Source organism: Phyllostomus discolor, chromosome 7 (assembly GCF_004126475.2).
Source record: "Phyllostomus discolor isolate MPI-MPIP mPhyDis1 chromosome 7, mPhyDis1.pri.v3, whole genome shotgun sequence".
Taxonomy (NCBI): Eukaryota; Metazoa; Chordata; class Mammalia; order Chiroptera; family Phyllostomidae; genus Phyllostomus; species Phyllostomus discolor.
The window spans coordinates 62956410-62982363 of NC_040909.2; the positions used below are offsets into that span (position 1 = coordinate 62956410).

The 25954-nt window shown below is 38.3% G+C and overlaps 1 protein-coding gene and 1 pseudogene across 1 annotated transcript; both read right to left on the reverse strand.

Moving 5' to 3' along the window:
• Positions 1-5845: 5845 nt before the first annotated feature.
• LOC118501897 lies at positions 5846-14659 on the reverse strand (annotated as a pseudogene).
• Positions 12084-25833, reverse strand: LMOD3 (leiomodin 3). The gene is given in 5 exon segments (XM_028518640.2): positions 12084-14728; positions 21512-22458; positions 22461-22532; positions 22535-22952; positions 25096-25833. Coding segments are annotated over 5 exon segments (1758 nt in total). The 5' UTR covers positions 25390-25833; the 3' UTR covers positions 12084-14701.
• Positions 25834-25954: the final 121 nt, after the last annotated feature.

The following is a 25954-nucleotide window of genomic DNA, read 5'->3' on the forward strand; positions in this document are numbered from 1 at the left end:
GATCCATTCATTTACTGATGGGCATCTAGGTTGCCTCCAGCACTTGGCTATTGCAAATTGTGCTGCTATGAACATTGGAGTGCATAGGTTCTTTGGACTGGTGTTTGGGTTCTTAGGATATAATCCTAGCAGTGGAATGCTGGATCGAAGGACACATCCATTTTTAGTTTCTGAGAAAATTCCATACTGTTTTCCATAGTGGTTATAGAATTTTTAAAATATATTTTATTGATTATACTATTTGTCCTATTTTTTTCTGACCTTTTTTCCCCCTCTGCCCATACCTCACTTCCACCATCATTCCCCCACCTTAGTTCATGTCCATGGGTCATACATATAAGTTCTTTGGCTTCTCTAACTCCCATACAATTCTTAACCTCCCCCTGTCTATTTTGTACCTACAATTTATGCTTCTCATTCCCTGTACCTTTCCCCCCCATTTTCCCCCATTCCCTCTCTACTGATAACCTTCCATGTGATCTTAATTTCTGTGATTCTTTTACTATTCTAGTTGTTTGCTTTGTTTGTTTGTTTGTTATAGGTTCATTTGTTGATAGTTGTGAATTTGTTGTCATTTTACTGTTCATTTTTTTTTTCTTTTTTTCCTTAGACAAGTCCTTTCAACATTTCATATAATAAGGGCTTGGTGATGATGAACTCCTTTATCTTGACCTTATCTGGGAAGCACTTTACCTGCCCTTCCTTTTTTAGTGATACCTTTGCTGGATAGAGTAATCTTGGATGTAGGTCCTTGCCTTTCCTGACTTTGAATACTTCTTTCCAGCCCCTTCTTGCCTGCAAGGTTTCTTTTGAGAAATCAGCTGACAGTCTTATGGAAACCCCTTCCTGGGTAATTGTCTTCTTTTCTCTTGCTGCTTTTAAGATTCTCTCCTTATCTTAATCTTGGCTAATGTAATTATTATGTGCCTTGGTGTGTTCCTCCTTGGGTCCAACTTCTTTGGAACTCTCTGAGCTTCCTGGACTTTCTGGAAGTCTATTCCTTTGCCAGATTAGGGAAGTTCTTCATTCTTTTTTCTTTTTTCTCTTAATAACTTTTTAAAGATTTTATTTACTTATTTTTAGAGAGAGGGGAAGAGGGAAAGAAACATCAGTGTGTAGTTGCATCTTGCAAGCCCCCCAATGGGGACTTGGCCTGCAACCTAGGCATGTGCCCTGACTGGGAATCAAACCAGTGACCCTTTGGTTTGCAGGCAGGTGTTCAGTTCACTGAGCCACACCAGCCAGGGCCTGCATTGTTTTTTCAAATAAGTTTTCAATTTCTTGCTTTTCCTCTTCTTCTTCTGGCATCCTTATGATTCAAATGTTGTTGTTTAAAGTTGTCCCAGAGGCTCCTAACCCTCTCCTCGTTTTGTTGAATTCCAGTTTCTTCATTGTGTTCTAGTTGAATGTTATTTCTTCCTTCTGCCCCAAATCATTTTAGTCCTGGTTTCCTTCTCATCACTGTTGGTTCCCTGTACATTTTCCTTTATTTCACTTTGCATAGCCTTCACTTCTATTTTGCAACCAAATTCAACCATTTCTGTGAGCATGCTGATTACCATTGTTTTGAACTCTGCATCTGATAGGTTGGCTATCTCTTCATCACTTAGTTCTATTTTGGAGCTTTGATCTGTTCTTTCATCTGGACCATAATTTCTTTGTCTTGGTTTCCCTGTTACGTCGTAAGAGGCAGAGCCTTAGGTATTTGCCAGGTCAGGGCACTCCATGTCTCTGTATTGTGGCATTGTGTGGGGGAGGGGTCCAAGAGGGAATAATGCCACTTGCTCAGCTCTTGGCCAGTTTTCAGTCACTTCAGCTACTACCCACAAGCAAATTGTGTCCTCCTGGTGCTGATTTCTGGGTGGGTGGTTTTGTGTATGTTCTAGGACCCTTTGGGCCTCTCCAACAAGCTCTCCTGTGAGGCTGGGAGTTTTTCACACCACCTCAGCCCTCACAGGTTTTTTCACTCAGAGGTTTTGAGGCTTTATTTCATTGCACGGGAACCCTGAGTTGCATGATCTCTCTCTTTCCCCAGTTGTTCCTCCCAATTTATCTGCACACAAATATGGGACCACCCACTCCACCAGCTGCCACCTTCCCTGCTCCTCCAGCTGCCACCTTGCCTGCTTCTTCAGTCACTGCCTTGCTGTGAGTGCTCTCCACCCTGGCTGCCTATCTCTGCCCTTCCAACCGGTCTGGATGAATGTTTCTTTAACTCCTTGGTGGTTAGGCTCCCATACAGTTTGATTTTCTGGCAGTTCTGGTTATTTTTTATTTTAAATTTGTTGTCCTTCTTTTGGTTGTGCAAGGAGGCAAAATGTATCTACCTATGCCTCCATCTTGGCCAAAAGACTATTTCTCCTCTTTCATTTCTGATTTTATTTATTTGGGTCCTTTTTTTCCTTGATGAGTCTAGTTAAAGGTTTGTTAATCTTGTTTATCTTTTCAAAGAACTAGCTCTTGGATTCATTGATCTTTTATACTGTATTTTAGATTCTGTTTCCTGTATTTCTCCTCAGATCTTTATTTTTTTTCTTTCTCCTACTTACTTTGGGCTTTGTTGTTCTTTTTCAAGTTCCTTTAAGTGAGTAAGATTGTTTGAGTTTTTTCTTGTTTTGTGTATGTGTGAGCATGTGTGTGTTTTGAGATAGGCCTGTAATGAATGCTATAAATTTCCCTTTTAGCATTGCTTTCCACAGATTTTGTTGTGTCTTCATTTTCATTTGTTTCAAGATATTTGATTTGTTCCTTGATCTTGTTGTTGACCCATTCATTGTTTCATAACATTTAGCTTCCATGTCTTTGTGTGATTTTTCAGTGTTCTTGTGATTGAATTCTAGTTTTATAGCATTGTGGTCAGGGAAGATGCTTGATGTGATTTCAGTCTTCTTAAATTTATTGAGACTTGATTTGTGTCCTAACATGTGGCCTATCCTAGAAAATGTTTCATGTACACTTGAAAAGTATGTATATTCTGCTGCTTTGGGGTGAAATGCTCTGAAGATATTAAGTAAGTCGATTTGATCTAGCCTGTTGTATAAGACTGCTGTCTCCTTGTTGATTTTCTGTCTGGAAGATCTATTCATTGAAGTCAATAGGGTATTAAAATCCCTGACTATGACTATGTTTCTGTCAGTCTCTCCCTTTAAGTCCATCAATATTTGCTTTACATATTTAGGTGCTTGTATGTTGGGTGTGTAAATATTCACTAGGGTTCTATCCTGTTGTTGGATTGTTTCCTTTGTCATTATATTGTGTCTGTCTTGTCTCTTACTATAGCCTTGGTTTTAAAGTCTATTTTTCGGATATAAGTACTGCTACCCCAGCTTTTCTTCTTTTCCATTTGCATGATATATGTTTTCTTTCTCTACTTTTAGTCTGTGTGTATCTTTCAATCTGAGATAGGTCTCTTGGAGGCAAAATATATATGGGTCCTGTTTTCTTACCCATTCAGCTACCCTATGTCTTTGGTTGGAGCATTTAAGCCATTTACATTTAAAGTGATTATTGATAGATATGTATTTAGTGCCTTTTTACTGTTAGAGTACTTTCCTCTTTTTTTTTCTTTCTCTTTTTTTCCATATTCTTAAAGTAAGCCCTTTAACATTTGTTGCAGTACTGGTTTGGTGTTAAGAAACTCCTTTAGCTTTTTCTTTTCTGGGAATCTCCTTATTTCTCCTTCGATTTTAAACAATAGCCTTGCTGGGTAAAGTAACTGTGCCTGTAGGTTCTTGTTTTTCATCACCTTGAATATTTCATGCCATTCCCTTCTGGTGTGAAATATTCCTGGTGAGTAATCAAATGACAGTCTAAATGATGCTTCCTTGTAGGGTAACTACCTTCTTTTCTCTTATAGCTTTTAGAATTCTCTCCTTGTCTTTAAGCATTGTCATTTTAATTATTATGTGTCTCAGTGTAGGCCTCTTTGGGTCCAACTTGTTTGGGATTCTCTGGGCTTCCTGGACTTGTTTTTTTTTCTTCACCAGCTTAGGGAAGTTTTTGGTCATTTTTTCTTCAAATAGGTTCTTGATCCCTTGCTTGCTCTCTTCTCCTTATGGTATTCCCATGATACAGATGTTGTTCTGTTTCATATTGTCCAAAATATTTCTTAAGTTCTCCTCATTTTTTAAAATTCTGTTTTCTTTTTGCTGCTCTGCCTGGATTTTTTTACCTTGTTTTCCAAATTACTGATGTGATCCTCTGCTTCCTCTAACATACTGTTTATTCCTTCCAGTGTATTATTTATTCCAGATATTTCATTCTTTATTACTAACTGGTTCTTTTTATGGTTTCTATGTCTTTTTTCATGCTTTTGAGTATCTTCAGACTCATTACTCTAAACTCTCTATCTGATAAATTGCTTGCCTCCATTTCATCAGTTCTTCTGGAGAATTCTTTTGTTCTTTCATTTGAGGTCTGTTTCTTTTTCTTCCCATTTTGGCTGCTCTGTATTTTCTGCCTTAGAATGTTAAACTAATCAGTCATTGAGGTGATCTGTTGTTAAACTAATCATGCTGTAGTAAGTTTTTTAAGTTCCACAGAGTGGGTGAGGGTAATCCCTATGGGCAGGGCTCTTGCTTCCCCTAAGTCTGATGTCACTTGGAGAGTTCTCTGCTTGAGAAAGATGCCTTATGCAATATGGGAATGACTCAGCCTAGGGATCTTGGAAGTTCCTTTGGTTCTCTCTCCAGAGCCACCAACCCCAGACTCTCTTCTAGCATCTCTAGTCCACTCTGCCCTCCCACTGCCAGAGCCCAGGATAAGTGGCCACCAATAAAATTTTGTGCATTGGCCTTTTAAGAGGCTCTCTGCATCTTCAGATGTCTCTCTCTGGAGACCAGAAACCCTGCTGCTTTTCAAAGCTGTATGTTATCTGTGTTCCTTTCCGGCTCTGGTAATATATGCTAGGAAGCCCAGCTTGGGGTTTAGACCTCACACTTCTCAGGAGAACTGAAATACCAGGCCCTGAAATATCCTTCCAGATCTTCAGCTGCCACCCATGGGAATCTCACCAGCCCTCTTGAGTCTCTGCACTCCCTACCACTCATGTTGTGATGAAGTGGTTTCTTCTGTCTGTCCTTGGTTATAAGGCTTCTCTCCAGCTCTAAAAAGCATCTTTAGATGACCAAGCAAAAATATTTAAAAATGGGAATGAAAATGGGAGTGATCACCAGATTCTTCAGCTCATAAAAATTTTAAGTAGCAATTCTTACAACTTTGTGTTTTTATAGATAAACATTAGAATTAAGATAGCATGTGTTTATATATTCTGTTACTTTCTTCCTCTCATTTCCCATGTATTTAGAAATAAATTAAACAATGATTTCATGGATGAATAAAAACCATTTTGACTTCCCTCTTGCTGGACCATGAAGACAATTGCAGCAGTACTTCATGAAGAGGCTGTGTGTTTCTTAGAATAAGAGGCCACAACACACACTGCTCCTAACTTTCTTGCATTTTAATTTCTCAGCTACATGCAGCCTTCATCTCTAGCACAGTGATGTTATCATGACTTCACAGACATGATCTAGGAATGGTACCCTGACCCAAATATGAAGAATAAAATGTATCAAAGGCCTTTTTGTAAGACTTTATTTAATGCACATGTGTGTCAAATATCTGAGAGAGTTGGTGACAATCCTATAAGTGATATGCTACACAGCAAATACTCAGCTTCTGTTTCAAATAGTGTTTAATAAAAATTTAATATGTTATTAGTTTTCTGCCAGAATAAATTGAATTTCAAAGGGATCTTTCTAAAAATGTTTTAAATCATTATTTATTTATTAATTTTTTTACAGTGTAAAATTTTTATATTTAGAATTAGCCAGCTAGAGTCACTTTAGATGATCCCAGTTTTGTTGCTAACATCCAAAGCATCATAGCCAGGAGCCAGTTGAACATATATCTTCTTTTCTTCATTGTGTCTAATCAGGGTGTTGACCTTGGCCATGTCACTGTCATAGAGCTTATTCACAGCCTGTTTGATCTGGTACTTGTTGGCCTTGACATCCACAATAAAGGCAAATGTATAGTTGTCTTCTCCCTTCCTCATGGCTGACTCAGTGATCAGAGGGAACTTGATGATGGCATAGTGGTCAAGTTTGTTTCTCCTGGCAGTGCTCTTCTGAGGATATTTAGACTGCCTTCAGAGCTGCAATGTCTTCACCTGTTGGAAGGTGGGTAATATGTGGATTTTTTTTTTGTGGATGTGGACACCTTTCAGCACTGCTTTCTTTGGCTAAGGCATTGGGAGGGTCAGGGGCTTCCTTCTTTGCTTTGGGTGTGTCATCATGAAAAGGACCATTTTTATTTTTTAGTTAAAGTTGACTACTTTTGGGTGTATACCCCAATGATTAGACATTCTATAACTTACTAAGTGATCATCCCAATATATCTTATATTTATCTGACATTGTACATAGTTATTAGAATATTATTGACTATATTTCCTATGCTGTACTTTACATCCCCATGACTCTCCTGTAACTACCAATTTGTACTTTTTTACTCCTCACCCGAGAATATGCTTATTGATTTTTTTCTTTTATTATTATTTTTAATCTTTATTGTATTTTTCCCATACCATTTAGCCCCCTTATACCCCCTCTTCCCAGCAAGCACCATACTGTTTAATTGGGGTAGAACACACATAATATAAAATTCACCATCTTAGCCATTTTAAGTGTTCAGATCATAATATTAAGTATATTCATATTGTTGTGCAATCTCCATGTTTTTTTTATCTTGCTAAACTGATACTCTGCACTCATTAAACAACAGTTCCTCATCTCCCTTTCCTCCAGTCCCTGAAAACAACCATGATACTTTCTGTTTCTATGAATTTAACTATTCTTAGATGCTTCATCTAATTGGATTCATACAATATTTTGTACTAACTTATTTCACTGAGTATAATGTCTTCAAGCTTCATCCATGTTGTAACATGTGTGAGAATTTCGTTCCTTTTTTCCAAAGTATATTTTACTTGATTATGCTATTTTATTTGTCCCCTTCTTTTTCTCCCCCTTTACTATGCAGCCCCCTCCTGCCAGAATTGCCCTCCTTAGTTCATGTCCATGGGTCATACATATAAGTTCTTTGTCTTCTCTATTTCCTATACTATTCTTAACTTTCCCCCGTCTATTTTGTGCCTAGCAATTACGTTTCTTATTCCTTATACCTTCCCCCCATTCCCCCCCATTCCCTCTCTACTGATAACCCTCCATGTGATCTCCATTTCTGTGATTCTGTTCCTATTCTAATTGTTTGCTTAGTTTGTTTTTTGTTTTGCTTTTTTAGGTTCAGTTGTTGATATTTGTAAGTTATCATTTGATTGTTCATCAGGTTTTTTTTAAAATATATTTTATTGATAATGCTATTACAGTTGTCCCATTTTCCCCCCTTGACTCCCCTCCACCCTGCACACCCTCTCCCACCCACATTCCCCCACTTTAGTTCATGTCCATGGGTCATACATATAAGTTCTTTGGCTTCTACATTTCCTATACTATTCTTAACCTCCTCCTTTCTATTTTCTACCTACCATCCATGCTACTTATTCTCTGTACCTTTTCCCCCTCTCTCCTCCTCCCACTCCCCTGTTGCTAACCCTCCATGTGTTCTCCATTTCTGTGAGTCTCTTCCTGTTCTAGTTGTTTGCTTAGTTTCTTTTTGTCTTTTGTTTTAGGTGTGGTTAATAATTGTGAGTTTGCTGGTCATTTTACTATCTATGTTTTTATCTTCTTAGATAAGTCCCTTTAAAATTTCATAAAATAAGGGCTTGGTGATGATGAACTCCTTTAACTTGACCTTATCTGGGAAGCACTTTATCTGCCCTTCCATTCTAAATGATAACTTTGTTGGGTAGAACAATCTTGGGTGTAGGTCCTTGCCTTTTATGACTTGGAATACTTCTTCCCAGCCCCTTCTTGCCTGTAAGGTCTCTTTTGAGAAATCAGCTGACAGTCTTATGGGAACTCCTTTGTAGGTAACTGTCTCCTTTTCTCTTGCTGCTTTCAAGAATCTTGCCTTATTTTTAATCTTGGGTAATTTAATTTTGATGTGTCTTGGTATGTTTTTTTCTTGGATCTAACTTCTTTAGGACTCTCTGAACTTCTTGAACTTACAGGTCTATTTCCTTCACCAGGTTGGGGAAGTTTTCCTTCATTGTGTTTTCAAATAAATTTTCAATTACTTGATCTTCCTCTTCTCCTCTGGCACCCGTATGATTTGGATGTTGGAATGTTTAAAGTTGCCCCAGAATTCCTAAGTGTCCCTCATTTTTTCAAATTCTTGATTTTCATTCTGTTCTGGTTGAATGTTTATTTCTTCCTTTAGTTCCAAAACATTGATCTGAGTCCTGGTTTCCATCCTGTTACTGTTGGTTCCCTGTACATTTTCCTTTATTTTACTTTTCATAGCTTGCACCACTTCCTCTATTTTGTGACCATGTTAAATCATTTCTGTGAGCACCTTGGTTACCAGTGTTTTGAACTCTGCACTTGGTAGGTTGGCTATCTCCTCATCACTTAGTTCTTTTTCTGGAGTTCTGATCTGTTCTTTCATTTGGGCCATATTTCTTTGTCTTGGTGCACTGATTACATTATAAAGGGCGGAGCCTTAGGTATTCACCAGATCAGGGCAACTCAGCTGCATTGTGGCCCTGTATGTGGGAGAGGGGTTAGAGGGAACAATGCTGCTTGCTTGACTCTAGCCCCACATTCAGTCAATTTCCCTTGCTTCCCACAAGTGGATTGTGCCTTTTCAGGTGCCGATTCCCAGGCAGGTGAGCTTATGTATGTTCTAGGATCCTGTGGGCCCCTTCTACGGACTATCCTGTGAGGCTGGGCCTTTCTCCTGCCACCACAACCCTAACAGATTTTTATAACCAGAGGTTTCGAGGCTTTATTTTCCCATACTGGAACCCTGGATTGTATAGTCTGTCCTGTTTCCCAATTGTTTCTCCTAGCTTATCCACATGTGATGTGGGATATCTCATTCCACCAGCTGCTGCCTTACTGTGTGTGTTCTCACCTCCTCGGCTTCCTGTCTGCACTCCTCCTACCAGTCTGGATGAATGTTTTTTTAAATCCTTGGTTGTCAGACTTCCATACAGTTCAATTTTATGGCAGTTATGCTTGTTTTTTTGTTTTTTAATTGGTTGTTATCCTTCTTTTGGTTGTGCAAGGAAACAAAGTGTATGTACCTATGCTTCCATCTTGGCCTGCTTGTTGATTTTAGATAGGAGAAGGGAGAAAGAGAGGGGCAGAAACTTCAATGTGAAAGAGAAATATTGTTTGGCTACCTCTTGTACATACCTCAACAGGGGACTGAACCCACAACCTAGGCATGTGCCCTGACAGCGAATTGAGCCTGAAACCCTTAACTGAATGACAGAGCCACCACCAGCCAGAGCCCAATTTGTATTTCTTAACCCCTTCACCTTTTTAACTCATGCTCCCAACCCCCCTCCCATATGGCAACCATCAAAATGTCCTCTGTACCTATGAGTCTGTTTCTATTTTGTGCTGTTCAATTATTTTTTTAGATTAAATTGTTGATAGATATGTATTTATTGCCATTTAAAAAATATTTTTTCTTCTTAAAGAAGACCCTTTAGCATTTCATGAATACTGGTTTGGTGGTGATGAACTCCTTTAGCTTTTCCTTGACTAGGAAGCTCTTTATATGTCCTTACATTCTAAATGATAGCTTTCCTGGGTAGAGTTGTCTTGGTTGTAGGTCTTGCTTTTTATCACATTGACTATTTCTTGCCAATCTCTTGTGCCCTGCAATGTTTCTGTTGAGAAATCAGTTGATAGTATTATGGGAGTTCCCTTGTAGGTAAGTAACTGCTTTTCTTTTGCTGCTTTTAAGATTCTCTCTTTGTCTTTAAGCTTTTGCATTTTAATCATGATGTGTCTTGGTGTGAGACTCTTTGGGTTCATCTTGTTTGGGACTCTGCACTTCCTGGATTTGTATGTCTACTCCTTTCACCAAGTTCTGTCACTATTTTTCAAATAGGTTTTCAGTTTCTTTTTTTTTTAAGATTTCATTTATTTATTTTTAGGGATGGAAGGGAGGGAGAAAGAGAGACAGAGAGAAACATCAATGTGCGGTTGCTGTGGGTCATGGCCTGCAACCCAGGCATGTACCCTGACTGGGAATCAAACCTGCAACACTTTGGTTTGCAGCCTGAGCTCAATCCTGAACTATGCCAGCCAGGGCGGTTTTCAATTTCTTGCTCTCTCTCTCTCTCTTTCTCTCTCTCTCTTCTCCTTCTGGCATCCTCATGATGTGAATGTTGATACACTTGAAGTCGTCCCATAGCACCCTTACACTATTCTCATTTCTTAAAATTCTCTTTTCTTTTTGCTGTTCTAGCAGGGTGTTTTTTGCTTCCTTATATTCCAAATTGCTTATTTGACTCAGCTTCATCAACTGTACTGTTGATACCCTATACATTTTTCTTCATTTCAGTTAGTGTATCCTACATTTCTGACTGGTTCTTTTTTATGGTTTCCATGTCCTTTTTTATGCTGTTGAAGTTCTCACTAAATTCATTGAGCATCCTTATAACCACTATTTTGAACTCTGCATTTAGTAAATTGCTTGTGTCTAATTTTTTTAGTTCTTTTTCTGGAGTTTTGCTCTGTTCTTTCCTTTGGGACATGTTTCTTTGTCTCTTCATTTTGGCAGCCTCCCTCTGTTTGTTTCTGTTCATTATGTAGAGTTGCTACATCTCTTAGTCTTGGTGGAGTGGCGTAATGTAGGAGGTGTCCTCCTATAAGGACCAGTTGCACAGGCTTCCTGATCATCTGAACTGGGTGCTCCAAGTGAACACCCCATGTATATCCTTCTATTATAGTTGAGTCTCGATTGCTGTTGGCATGTCAGTGGGAGAGATTTACCCCCAGGCCAGTCAGCTGCAAAGACTGGCTGTCACCACCATGGGAGACTAGCTGTGCAGGATCACAGCCCTTGGAGCAGGACTTATTTAAATGAGGCTCTGGTGCTCACTGAGTCTGCCCCTTGGGTGTGTTGCTTGTGGACATGGTTGGGTGATGCTTCAATGTGCTATGAATCTGTCCACAGGGTGCAGTGGCTCTGGAGCCTCCTGGGAAGTGCAAGCCAATGTCAGACACCACCTGTGTTCTGTTTTGGGCCACCCAATATGAGCTACAAAGTGATCTTCAGATGGCTGCTACTTGTGTTGGGTTTGGAGGTGCCCGGGCTAGGCCAAGCTGTGAACCAAGGCAGGCTACTGCTAGTGCCAGGCCTGGGGCCATTTAGCAAGAGGTGTGGGCCATGTTGAGGCCAGATATTTGTTTGAGAGATTTTAGGAAAGTCTGAGGCATGAGCCAAAACAGGTCATTTATATGGAAAAGCCACTGGAAAGAGCTTGGCTGGGCCTACAAGTTGGGTAGGGAGGGATTTCAGGGAATCAGTGGAGTGGGGCAAACAGTGTTAGCCAGGTTGATGGAGACTCATACGGTGCCCACCTGTGAGCGGTGTAGGAGGAAGGCTCATCAAAGTAACAATGGCATTTGCTGGCACTTCTGTCTGGAAGAAAGCTGCCCCTTCAGCCCTTGCCCTGATGCTGGATAATTTGGTTCTTCCCTGTGTGTCCTTGCTGCCCCCGTGTTGGAGCTCAGAGAAAGTGAGTTTGAGTGAATACCTATGTATCGGGCATTTAAGAGGAACTTCTTAGATTCCAGAAGCCTGCATCTCACTCAGCCATAATCTCTACAGATTTTCACACTCAGAAGTTATGATGACTTCTCTTCCTGGCACTAGAACTCTGGGCTGGGGGTCCTAATGTGGGGCTGGGACCCTTTGCTCCTCAGGGGTGACCTCCACAACCAAGCTATCCCTCCTGATTTTTATCTACCACACATGGGTGTAGGACCAGTCTGTACTGGGTTTCTGCCCCTCCTACCAGTCTCAATGTGGCTTCTTTATCTCCTTAGTTGTATGACTTCCATTCAGCTATATTTCAGACAATTCTAAATGATGGTTGTTCTGCAATTTAGTTGTAATTTTGATGTCCCAATGAGATCCTTTTTTAAACCTGACATAGGTTTATATACATTTTAGCTCCTTCCATTTTCTGCATAGTGATTTCTCTGACTAAACACAAGAAACTTGGGGAAAATGTCAACTTGAATTTTGAAAATGTAATTATTATAATTAGTAACAGTTAATATCAATTCTGGAAAAGTAGTATGTAAATGCTATAAACTATTACATGGTTATCTATTTTTGTAACATTTTCTATAACTGTAAAACAGTATTTATATAAAAATTCACACAAAATTGCTAGAGAGCATACAATTTCCAAAAATGCCCTGGGTTTTTGTTACCCTGGGTCTCAGTTTTCTAAGAATGCACTCGGATCAATCATAAAAATACAGACACTATATGATATTTCATTATGTTTGGAAAAACTGTTCTCATTATTTTGTCTCCTCACAGTGTTAACTCAGCTGTCCATTTTGTGCATGGTTTGCTATCACTGAAATGTCAGAAACACATTAAGGCCGTATCCATGTATGGCGAGTATTTTATTTTCAAATGGCAGTAATAGCCCTTGAGCCCCCATACCCACTTCATATCATCTATCTAAACGGGCAGGGTGAGAGCTCAATGACTGCCATTTGAAGTCTTGAGACCTCCTCTCAATCAGGCAAGAAGCAAATATTTGGGGGGAAATTTTTACATTTTAAAAACATTAAAATATTCAATTTAGAAATTTTTAGCATAGGAATGAGTAGATAGAAAAAGCATAATGTGAACCTGCTTCTTGACAAAACCTGTGTGTTGAGGCAATACTCTATGAATTTGGGTCATGTTCACTTTTTACACATCTAAGATTAAAATGTCCCTTCAGGACTATTAGCACTTTTTGAAACTGCTGACTTTATCAACATTGTGGCTGTATAAGCAAATGTGTAAAGGCTTTCCAGAACTTCAACCACTAATATGCATTAAGTTTTTAAATATGATGTGAACACTTTGTCTTATCAGAGTTTAGTTGTAGAATGGGCTAGACACTTAAAGATCTTATTTACTATAGCCTTTTCTTAATTATCCTGCTTAATATGCAAGGATGTTTTATAGAAATAATAAAGCAGGATAAAACAAAGCTATCAGCTATTGGCCATTCTAAAATTAATTGATTGATAACTATAACAGTTTAAATTTGGATACTTTGTACACACTAAATTAGCTTTAAAATATAGAAACACCCTATTTCTTTACCATGGCTTGTCCTTCCAAATAGTGTATTGTTTTAAACTTGATCCATTTTTCTAATTTGTTTGACTGTTGTCTAGCACCTGTGATTGTATAAAAGAAACAAGACAGGTGCCAGTTATTTACTCGGGTAAGGAAGTGAGAAAAGGCATCAAATTGTGATTTTCTGGTTTCTAGGGTTCCTGCTGCTTCTATACAAAATTTCAGATTCTATGCACCTAATGACTAAAACAGGTAACTAAGTAGGGCCCTAGGAACTTGGCAGGAAGAAAGAACACATGGGTTGGGGTTGTCTGGAAGATTTTTGTGGAGGATTGGGACCTGGCCTGGCTTTAAAGATGGGGCAGGACTTTATATGTGGAAAGTGAGAGGGAAATCTCTGGGGGCTACTCTGTAGAGGGGCTGATGAGAGTAAAAGCATAGGAATTCCATGAGGAAGGACTTGTGGCAAATAAGACTGGATAGTACATTAGGGCCAGGCCACTGAGGGCCTTATGTGACAGGATAAGAAACTTCAGTTTAATCCCATACACAGTAAGTTTCATTTAGAAGATTCAGGAGAGACATGATCAAACATGATCAAATTAGATTCACAGACTAAACTTAAAAAGAACGAACAAAATATAGTTAGCTAAAACCAAAAGTCTCTCAATTACTATATTATTTATAAAAATTTTTTTCTACAGAGGTAGCATGCTGTCTCCCAGTGTTTCCTATATGTATGGAAACAGGGAAGGGTTTGTTTTCTCTATTAGTTTTTCAGGAAACACTTTGTTTTCTTCACACCCTGTGGCTTAAACATTTAGGTTGTCACAGATACCTCTATTAGAAGCATGTCCCAAAACACCAGGGGAATGGCCAAGGGAGAAAGCATCACAGGGTTGGAAAATGGAAACATCAGCTGAGTCTGAGAGAAAAGCTAATTTACAATTTTTCCATTTCAAAGCATTAGAAGGGCCTGGAGGTTGTTACCCTCCACCTATCACATTTCCATAGGGGAAATATGGTTTGTTCCTTTAAGATACTATGTGGTGAATTATAGCAGAAGAGATGGAAGATAAAAAAATGGAACTATAATAGTTAACACTTCTATTGTATTTATTGTTATTTAGCAGAAGAAAGCAATTGTAAAGCAAATATTTACAAAAAAGTTTTTTTAACTTCTGTGCTGGAAACATGGTTAAATTTCACTGAAGTTACTCAAACTGATTGGAAGTAGAAAACATTGCCTCTGAATGTTAATATTTAATCTCCTTCCCTTTCCTTTTCAGCCACTATTTTTTCATGGGCTAAGCATTCTGCCTTTTATAAAATTCCCGCATCAGATATTAGCATTGTCCCCAGTTCCACCTGGATCCAGAACTATGCTGCTGATACACAAGCTCTAATCCAAGAGTCATTATTTCAATTTCTGTTCTTCTAGATTATTCTGTTGCCTCTTCTTATTCCAGTCCTTTTGGCAGTTGCACCTGTGATTTAGCATTTAAATAAAAGGGAAAAAATTAATCTTGGAAGTTCAAGAGCTTTACAGCAGGAATGACAACACTTACACACCTCAAAAGATGCATAGTGGATTAGAAATTCTAGACAGCCCCAAAATTATGATAAAACAACAACCACAGCTGCCATTCACTGGGCATTTGATCACAGGAACTGATCCAAGGGCTTTGAGCACCTGGTGAAGCATATCATCGAAACAAGAGGGCAAGTGCTAGAGCCACCTGTGTTCAACTTTGGGACTAGCGCTTACTAGTTGTGTGGTGTTGAGCATCAATTTTCTCAGGCATAAAATGACAATAATAGTATCTAACTCACAAGGCTATTTTAAGGATTAAATAATATAAGTTAGTAATTAATGTTAATACTTATTTTTTCTTTTCCTTTAAAATTTTTAAAATTACAGTTAGCATTAAATATTCTGCATTAGTTTCAGATGTACAAAATAATGATTAGAAAATCATGTACTTTATAGAGTGGTTCCCCCGATATTTCAAGTACCCACTTGGCCCCATACATAGTTATTACAATATTATTGACTATATTCCCTATGCTGTACTTTACATCCCCAGCTCTATTCTCTAACTACCCATTTGTAGTTCTTAATCCCTTCACTTTTTTCTCCCAGTCCCCCAATGTTCCCTCTATCAACTGTCAGTCCGTTCTCTGTAACTGCGTGTTTCCATTTTGTTTGTTTGTTTTGTAACACTTATTTTTAAAACATTTTCTCATTTCATCCTACAACAGCCTTGTAAAGAGTGTATGGGCTCAGACAGCATAAGTAATTTGCTCAACAGTATGCACTATGCACACGTATGTATGGCATTACACATACATAAACTCATAGCGAATGGGACTGGTTGGGCAGGGTGGAAGGATCCATTTCAGCAGAGGGTATTTAATTCCTCACACCTGGGTGAATTCCTGCTCTGGATCAACACCCCAGTGGATGTCCAGGATAGGGGTGAGGAAGACCTGTGGAAACTTACATTGTGTCCACATAAGGGCTCTCCCAACCTGAAGCAAAATGTGGGAGATGCTGACAGAGGTACAGATAGGGGCAGTGGAAACCCACTCCTGATGTTCTGTGTGGTTTCTTTTGTTGTTGGGAGAAATCAGATTTCTCTGGGTAGATTTCAACAGATAGAGATAAAATAAAAGGTAATTTGAGCAGAGAGTGGTATGGAGGCAAAAAAAGAAGGTCTGTCAGGGAAAATATCAGGAATGTGGATTGCCATGAATGTCCTAGAGCCATGGTGGTCCAAGTACAGTCACCAAATAAGCAGCAGCACCAAGAAACTTGTCAGAGATGCAAATTATCAGGCCCCATCCAAGACCTATTGAATCAAGACCTATTGAATCAAGACCTATTCACTCAGGACCTCTAGGGGTGGACTCAGTCATCTGTATTTAGCCTTCCAAGTGGTTTTGATTCATACTAAAATTTGAGAATCACTCCCACAGATGTTAGAAAAACAATATACAGGGTGGGGCCAAAGTAGGTTTACAGTTGTTCACATGGAAAATAATACAATAACTGATAAATAGTAACACAACAATAAACTGTTTTGAGTACTCACAATTATAAACCTACTTTGGCCCTACCCTGTATCAAAAACTGTAGGTATTGGTATCTTTTTCTCTCTAGGTGTTTGAGAAAGTCATTTTAGGGTCTATACAATTCCTTGTGAGTATATGCTCTTTTGAGATGAATTTGAAAGGTTACATTGCTTTCTCCTATGGAGAGATTCCCTTTATAAGGAGTAGAACATTTCAAAAGCAATAATGCAGTTTAGGCTTTGGGGCTTGTAGATTCTCCTGTGTTCTTTTTGGAGGCAAGAAATAGGAGCAGGAAAATAGGAGTTAAAGACAGCTCTGGGGCTTTAGACTGGAATATGTGAAAGGATGGAGATACAAGGGAAAATGGGAACCAGAAAAAATGATCAGGCCTAAAAATGAAGAACTTGGTTTGGGGACAGATTGAATGAAGGGGCAAGAAAACCCTGAGTGATATAAATTGAAAAGGAGATCTGGGGATTATCTCAGATTATGTGGTAACTGAAACAAAGGAGAAGAGAAGAGAAAATTGCAGAAAGAGAGGATCTAGAGAACCTAGTTAAGGAGAAAGAAGAAGGTCTTGTAAAGGAGAGATAGAAGAAATGGCTAGAGATGAGATGAAGACTTGAGAGTCTATAATCTTACATGTTGTAATTGTAAGGATTGTTCAGGTGTCATAGACTCTTTTGGCTAAGGAAAGCTGTTCATGTCATTATTAAACTGAAGTCTTTCCAAAAGAGAATTTAGCACTGTCTTTAGGCACTGGCTGGAAGCCCAAAGTAAAACAGGGAAGTTAAAACTTACCCTGCTTGGCACAGAAGCTTGCATGTGACATACATACAATTAACCTCAGTGAAAAGTATAAATACTCATCAGAGCTGGTGGGCAGTGAATGAACCACAGAATTTTTGAGTGAAAGGAAATCATACATTTGCCTTGAGGGATAAGCCTGTACAAACCTAATGTCTTTGTTTTGGGCTGTTATCATATTGATTAAAAGTTATTCACTCATAGTCATTATCTCATAAATTCACTTTGATAGTCAACACAAAGACTTTTAAAACAGCTAAAAACAACAAGAGCAACAGAATTTTAAAAATTATATGGGAGCAGTGGTGAAAATAAGTGGAGCAGGCTAGGTGTTAGGCTAGGCAGCAGGACATGGTGGGGATTGAGAGACCAAAGAAGCCAGTACATAGCTCCCCTAATCTGTGCTGTGAAATGCAAGCCCAGCGGGGCCAGAAATAAGGTTTCAAGTGGTGCCAGATAGCTAAGATTTTTAATGTGATTTTTTAATTTTATATAATAATACCCAAGCCAAATAAAATAGGCTTTCAGATCTGGCCTGTAGGCCACCAGTTTTCAATACCTGGCCTACAGAATATATCTCTTTTAAACTGAATTAAATGGGCAACTTCTTGGAGGAGATAACATGTGAGCTAAGTAAGTAACAGATTTTCCTTATTCTCTGCTGGCAGCTTGATTTCAGATATCTTGGGCCAGAAGCATGTGGAGAGAATAAACATTCAAATGAAAAAATACAATCTTAAAATATAAACAGATTACTTAATGACATATACTTTAGAAAATACAAAAATAATATTTCTAAGTCCATGAGATGAAAATAGTCTTTTTCTTTTTTAAGTTTTCCAGGAATAACTTATTTGTAAGTACATTTTTGGCATTTAGTAGTCTAGTTAGGAACATCAGTGATAAACATCCCACAAGATTTCAGAATTGTATTTTAATTTTAACCTCATCTTTGAACATCCAAAGGTTTGGAGGGCATCTCTGTCCTTCAATGCAGAGAACCCCCAAACTTTTCATTTCACCTTCTCCAAATGAGCTTTGTTGTGTCTCATTTGACTGGCCCAAAATACCCCTTTTTACTGGGATTTTTTTTACATCATCACTGGTGGCATTTTTGTATTTCATTGAGTCTAAGATGCACATTTTATGACATTTCAACCATCCTGAAAACAGTCAGTGGTATTTACAATAGTTGGCTGCATGTGCAAACACAGACACATCAGAGCCTTTCGTCTTACTGTTTCTGCCTACATTGAGGCCCCCTGTTGGCATTAACCATGCACAAGTGCATTGCTATTTAAAAACCTTTTAAAGAATGATAAAGCAAATGTGGCAAAATGTCATGGGTATGTAAGGATTTTTGTACTGTCTTTGAACTTCTGTAAGTCTAAAATAATTTCAAAATAAAGGGATTTAAGAAATCTTTTAAAGATTACACTATGGTTCGGCATTAAAGCAGAAATTTATTGTGTATGTAGGAAGGCACAAAAACAGAGCAATGGGGAGCAAATTGACATTAGTGAAATGAATTTTTACCAGTGGAAAAATGCATTTTCATTTTCCTCACAGAACACTTTACAAGACCATGTAGATGATATTGTGTGACATTTTGTATCCAAGGTACATGCAGGCTAAGCCAGGTACAGAAAGCAGCCGAAATTGCCAATCCGTTAGAACACATAAAAGCTATTCTGATGCAGAGGTCAATATGCAAGACTGTCATTCACAAATTAGTTGAGAGTGTACTTTGAAACATTCTTTTCTTTCTTAGTGGACATTAAAAAACACAACTTAAAATGGATAACACTTTAGAATTAATTGAAAAGGTAAAATGTAATATTTAGTAGGGTGGAACATTTTGCAGTTATCGTAAATTTATTTTAATGTCTTTTACTTTAGGATCTGGATTTAAAACAAGTGTTCTCAGTTGAGTAAAAGGCAGAGTATTTTGGCTGTGAATGTTGTAAAACCTACATTGTAAGCTCAATGATATGGAGATTGTACAGGTCTTATTCATTGCTGTACTCCTGACCCCTCTGAGGGCACTTGGCATGTGGGAGCATCATGCAAATATTTGTTGCATAATGAGAGAGTGAATGGTTGGAGCTGAACAGACTCCAGGGAAGTAGATTTGCTCAGTAGAATATTTCCATAGAATGCAGGGAGTTGGATCAGATGACCATTTTAACTTCATTCTCTCTTCTACTCTGAATCTACACACCATCTTTAATATAGATTTTAAAAAGAGTTCTCTTCATTCTTTTCAGACTAATGTTACTTTTTGGACTGTGTAGCCACCAAGGCAGCTTGGATATGTTTTACTGATGACTGGTTACAGAAGTGACAATTTCTCTCAAAATGACCCCCTGCCCACTCCCTACTGAGGTCTGACTGCCACAAGAAGAGCAGGTGTGGCAAGTCAAGGCCAGGGAAAGAACTTTCACCTGACCTCATGTGACCTCCAGTGTTCTCATTCTGGCTCCTGCTCCAGCAAAAGTCAGAGTTTCTCTGAATAAAAGTCATTTTTTTTTGTGCATTATTAGCAGACGAGAATAAGGCACCTACATATATATGTGTATACATATATGTATATATGTAACAGCTATCTTATTTTAGAATGTATAGCTCTTTGAAGCAGAAAAATAAGCAGCTTACATGGAAATTTGCTTAAAACATTTTGAAAAAATTGCGATTCTCTATGATAAAATAATATATTAACTATTTGGTCAGTGTCATCTCTTGGTAAATTCCACATTAGATTTTTAAAATAGTAGTTAATTAAAATGCTATCATAGTAATGATGAAGGAAATTCATTCCTGTAATTTAAGCTACAAGGAATAGAACATTTCATATATCAGTAGAAGTAATAGTGAATCATAGTAAATATTAAAACTGAAATATGAAATGTTAAAGGGACTTATCTAAGAAAAAGAAGGTAAAAAACATGGATAGTAAAATGACAGCAAACTCACAATTATTAACAACCACACCTAAAACAAAAACAAAAACAACTAAGCAAACAACTAGAATAGGAACAGAACTACAGAAATGGAGATCACATGGAGGGTTAGCAACAGGGGAGTGGGAGGAAGAGAGAGGGGGAAAAAGTACAGGGAATAAGTAACATAGATGGTAGGTAGAAAATAGGGGGAAGGTAAGAATAGTATGGGAAATGTAGAAGCTAAAGAACTTATAAGTATGACACATGGACATGAACTAAAGTGGGGGAATGTGGGTGGGAGAGGGTGTTCAGGGTGAAGGGGAGTGAAGGGGGGAAATGGGAAAACTGTAATAGTGTAATCAATAAGCTATGTTTAAAAAGTTAAAAAAGAAAGATCCAGTCAGAAATGAATGATACACTAATTGAAATAAAGAATAATTTATAGGGAAACAACAGTAGAGTGGATGAATCCAAGAATCAAATCAATGATTTGGAACATAAGAAACCAAAACAACAACAACAGCAATCAGAACAAGAAGAAAAAAGAACACTTTTTGAAGTGTTTTGAAGAAGGGACAACTTCAAGCATTCTAACATTTGCATCATCGTGGTGACAAAGAGAAGAGAAAAGAACAAGAAACTGGAAATCTGCCCTGGCTGGTGTAGCTCAGTGGATTGAGTGAAGGCTGTGAACCAAAGGCTTGCCAGTTCAATCTCCAGTCAGGGCACATGTCTGGGTTGCAGGGCCAGGTCCCCAGTAGGGGGCACATGAGAGGTAACCACACATTGGTGTTTCTCTCCCTCTTTCTCCTTCCCTTCCCCTCTCTCTAAAAATAAATAAATAAAATCTTAAAATAAAATAAAATAAAACTGAAATAAGGATAAAATATTTTAAACTCCATTAATTTGTGGTGACACTAACCTGAGCTTTACCATTTGTCTGCCTGTCTAAACAGTGAAAAGTATAAATGCAATGCCAGTCATCCCTCTTATCTACTAAAAACAAACCAACTCTTAAGGTAATTTGGAGGCACTCAGATATCTACAATGACTGACCTCTTTAGACCTCATTCTTATGCCTACAGCAGATTCCTCAAGACTTGATTGTCAGCTCTGTGTCTCCTGGATAAATGATTTAACTTCTTTAACCCTTAGTTCCTTTCAATGAAATGGGGAGAATACTAATACCTACTTTATGGGGTTGTTAAGATGATTACATGAGTTAACTAATATAGTGAATTTGGCCTATCATAAGTGCATAGTAACTGTTAGATGTTAATATTGTTGCAGAAGTTACATAGGTGTATGTCCTTGGGGATAACCAATAATTTAGATCTCCAGTTAGTCACAATTAGTGAGACTGTCCTGGTGGTAAAATGGACAGGAATAGAGTTGCCATACATTTATTGTGGTGCTTGTTCACCATTTCTCCCTCCTTCTACTTACAGGTTTAAGATAGGCAACGTTGCTGTGACGAATGTCGTTCAAGAGCTGATCTCTAGGGGTGATTTCCACCAATGGAGGTGGCCTATTTCTGGGCACTGGTTTCAGTGTTTTGATCACGTCTTTGAGGTTGGTTTTTTCAGGTGCTTCTCTGGCTTCTGGCATCCGAGATTTGCGCTGGGTTCTCTTCAGCTTCACTCCCCGGAAGGAGTCAGGGTCTGTCCTGCAAGGAGGGGACTGTGATGGCTTTTTTATCACTTCATTTTGTCGACTGAAAGGGACTGCTGGGAGGTTGGGAGGATGAGGAGGAGGTTGAAGGAACTCCTGTACCCTGGAATCTGGCATTGGTCCTCCTAGCATCTCCCACATCCCAGGTGGCAGCCCCAGCCCATTCTCCAACATGGCTATTAACCTTCTTTGCTCTTTGAGTTGTTGCTGTTTTTGTTCTTCTTGTCTTTTCTGCCTTTGTCTATCCTGATTCCTGGTGAGCAAATTAGTCACCACCATTCTGGGACCTGGGAGCTCAAAATGGTAGCCCATCTTCAGGAGAGTGTTGTTTGCCTTCAAAAGCCTGGATATTTCCATTTCAGCTTGGTGGCCCAGCATGTGCCTTTGGTTGTGAAACCTCAATTCAGTCAGTGTCTCATTAAACTGGAGACACCTAATTATGGCCACAATTCCTTTACCTGTGATGAAATTGGACTCTATGTTGAGTGTGGTAATGCTCCTGTTTTCACGCAGCATGTTAGCCAAGGCGAAGGCCACATTCTCATCAGCACCCACATTTGCTAAACTGAAGGTTTTGATGTGTTTGTTTTTCTTCATTGCATCAACAAAGTCCAGTAACATTTCTTTGGGGATGTTTTCAATGTTGTTCAGGTTGAGTTCCTTCATGTCAGGATCATTTTGTCTAACTCTCCTCAAGCTTCCATCTAGGTCAGTTTGGTTCCTGAAGGTCTTGCACTTACCTTTAGAAAACTGGTGTCTAGAGCTAACTTTTTAGGATCTAATTTTGATATCTTTTCTCAATTTTCTCTTGGGCCTCTGGTCTGTCCTTTTGTCCTTCAAATGCTCGGTGAACTGCCTGCCGGTGGCTCTCGCCATTTCTAATTGGCTCCTTTCCTTCACCTATCTCTTCTCTTTTTGCTTTTTCACTGCTCCCTTCACTCTCATTTTCTTCATCATCTTCATCTTCATCTTCTTCACTTTCTTCTTCCTCCTCCTCATCTGCTTCATCCTCCTCATCTGCTTCATCCTCCTCATCACCTTCATCCTCCTCATCATCTTCATCTTCATTATTATTTTCATCTGTTTCTTGGACATTGTTGCTGCCCTTTGATTCTCTTTTATTTGCAATGATTTCATTATTGAGCTTTTCTTTTAAATACTGGGACACCTTTATGTCACCTCTGTTCACTTCTCTATGCTGCTCTTCAGTGTTTTCCTAAAAGAAACAGTGAAGAAATACAGAATAGAGAGATATATACTGGAGATAATAAAAAGATCTATTATTGAGAAAAATGTAAGCAAATAAGCTGTATCTATAGTATTCTGTTATATATGTATGTATGTACATATACACATAAACACACATATAACATAAAATTTTATAAATGTGTAGGCAAAAGCCTGTTGTATTGTTCACCAAATTAGTAGTTAGCTCTTAGGAAGAGAGGTAACCATTAAGATAACTGAGAAGAAGGATTTAGGGGAATAGTCACTTGTTACAGTATATAATCCTAGAGTGATTGGGCCTTTTAAATAAAGTTGAAAACACATAGTAGTTTTATAAGCAAATACAACCAAAATAAAGATAATTTTTCGGAAACACACATACATAAGTGCCCATTTTGGGGCTATGTTTACCTCATCCTATACATTAAAATGAAATATAGTACCTTTTGTGTTCAGACTCAGTATTGTTTTTTAAAATGCTGTACACTTCCAGAAGCAGCTAATACTGATTTGTTTTGAAAAACCTAATGGAGTTGTTTACCAATACAGTGAAGTCCCTGTTTTATTTACAGCTGAATAGTCACCTTTGTATTCACTAGCCCTGAATTACACAATAATTTCCTTACTGCCATAACCAAAATTTACATTCCTCATCTGCTAGCTAATCTAGTACACTGTATGTATCAAGTTTTCCTAAGAACATAAAATATTGTGGGGAAAATGAGAGCAGTTTGATATTTTGGAATATACCAAAGCCTTGATTTTGATTTTGATTTTGTTTCCTCAGCTCTGTAAAAACTGCCCTGGCTACTTCAAGGACAGGTTCACTAGTCCAGTTCCTTTTTGAAGGAAGGTGTGTAGGAGGCAGAGCCAGCTCTGCTCTGTAGGAGCAGGGAGACAGGATTATACAGAGATTTAGAAAAAATTGCTTAGTCTGGGAAGAAAAGTGGCAGTCTTTATCAATAATGTTTATTAGATTGTTGCCCATCAATTTGTGTACTTTCCTATACAATATGTTTACTTCAGAGGTGTCATTTTGAAAGGTGGTTAGCAGTTGGAGTCATAGGTTCATATGAACAAGAACTTGATCTTACTGCACATAACAAATTATAAATTGGGATTGACAGTTGACAATACCTTAGCAATTGTCATCTTCCCCAATAGGGGGAGCCAGCCATCAAGCTGTTTAAATTCTACCAAGAGAAGAAAAAGCGTGAAAAGTACCCAATCAATTTTCTTTTTCTGAAATTGTACATATAGGATTGACTTTTACTCTAATTATAAAATGTGTAGAAGTTGTACCTTAAACTCCAACCTTATCAAGCCAGCAATTTATTTTCTTGAGTTCACTACATGTTTATACTCTTTTGCCCATGAAACCGGTTTACAACTTTTCTAATTGCAGCCAGTGTGACAGTAATGTGACAAGATCTATCTATATCAGCAGGCATAACTAAGAGAGACTTTACCTGGGATCTCTGTATTTTTTCCTAGTATTATCATATTAGAAAACATGCTAATATACAATAAATTCATAGATTTAACCTCACTTCTACTTTCATGTAAGAACATTTAGAAAGAACTATCTTTAAACAGCCTAATAGCTATTAATTTCTAAATTAATCACTGATATACAGTGCACTATGGGAAATTAGATATTTTCAGTTATTTGACTTGATTAATTGTACGGTATGTGGATGGACTTTAGAGGGACTGTGAGATCTTGAAATTGTATGTGAAATACAGCATATGTATGTATGTGCCAGAAACAAAGTGTACAGAACTTTCATTAGCTTTTAAAGGGGTCTGTGAGCCAACAAAAATTAAGGACAACTCCTTCTGTGTTATGAGTTAATTCATTAAATTTCATGACTATAGACTACAGATTTTTCTATACAGCAAACCAAACAACAACTTTTAAAAAACAGAGGTATTGACACAAAATTATCAACTTTTTTCTCACAGCTATATCATACAGGTGTTTCAGAAATTTCCAATAGTAAACATTACAATTTCATCTTTAAGCGACAACAGAACAATTCAAAACATGAAATATTGAGAAATGGCAGTTGCCACATGGACACCTGCCAGCCCAGGCACCCTTTCTCTGTTGTTCACAAATCCCTGGTTACCTGGGATGGTGCAAAGGTGACAGGAATGCGCTCATCTTCCAGCATGCGTCTGGATGCCTTTTGCCAATACATATAATCAACAAGAGACTTATGGTCGAAGCTTCCTGTTGGTGGCTTGTCTGTTTGATCTTTCTGAATCATTCCCACGGGAAGCCTGGGGTCAGGAGCCATGACTTCCATTTCTGACTGCAGTTCTAACAGCTCTTCTGGGGACAAGTTGGCCAAAATTTTATCTTCATCAATCTCTTCATCAAATTGTTCTTCTTGATCTGAATTCCTGCTGTGCTTGGACATGATTTTTTTTCTGTATTTTTTTCTATTTTACTAGAAAAAGAGAAATAATTAAAGATGATTTTAAAAAAACCTCTCAAAAAGTTTCCCCAGTTAACTAGTATCCCAGGTCAACATCTCTTTGAGAGATTTTCCTCCCAAGAACCCCAGTCGTGCTTGCTTGAGCAGCAAGGAGTGACTGAGGCTGAGCTCATTCCGTGTCTATATTAAGCAGGGCTTGGCTGGAGATGGTCAGTTTATGGAGCTGCTATGCTGCTCTCTTTTCAGCAACTTGAGTCAGCTGTGCAAATCCATCTGACATTTCAGTGCAGCTGCTAAGGTTTGCCAGTGAGAAACACGTCTACAGAATTGCTGCAAGAATAAAGGGTTCCTTTCTTATGTACTCTCGCACTGTCATACACAAGTTCACACCCCCCATACACATACCCCACTACACAGGAAAACCATTTCTTTCTTATTTAAATGATTAAAGCAACTTACAATATTTCAGGAGGAAAATCTAAACAGCAGCTTGGGTTCTACTGATGTGAAAAATTCATGTGAAGGAATATGTCTCTTCACTACAATG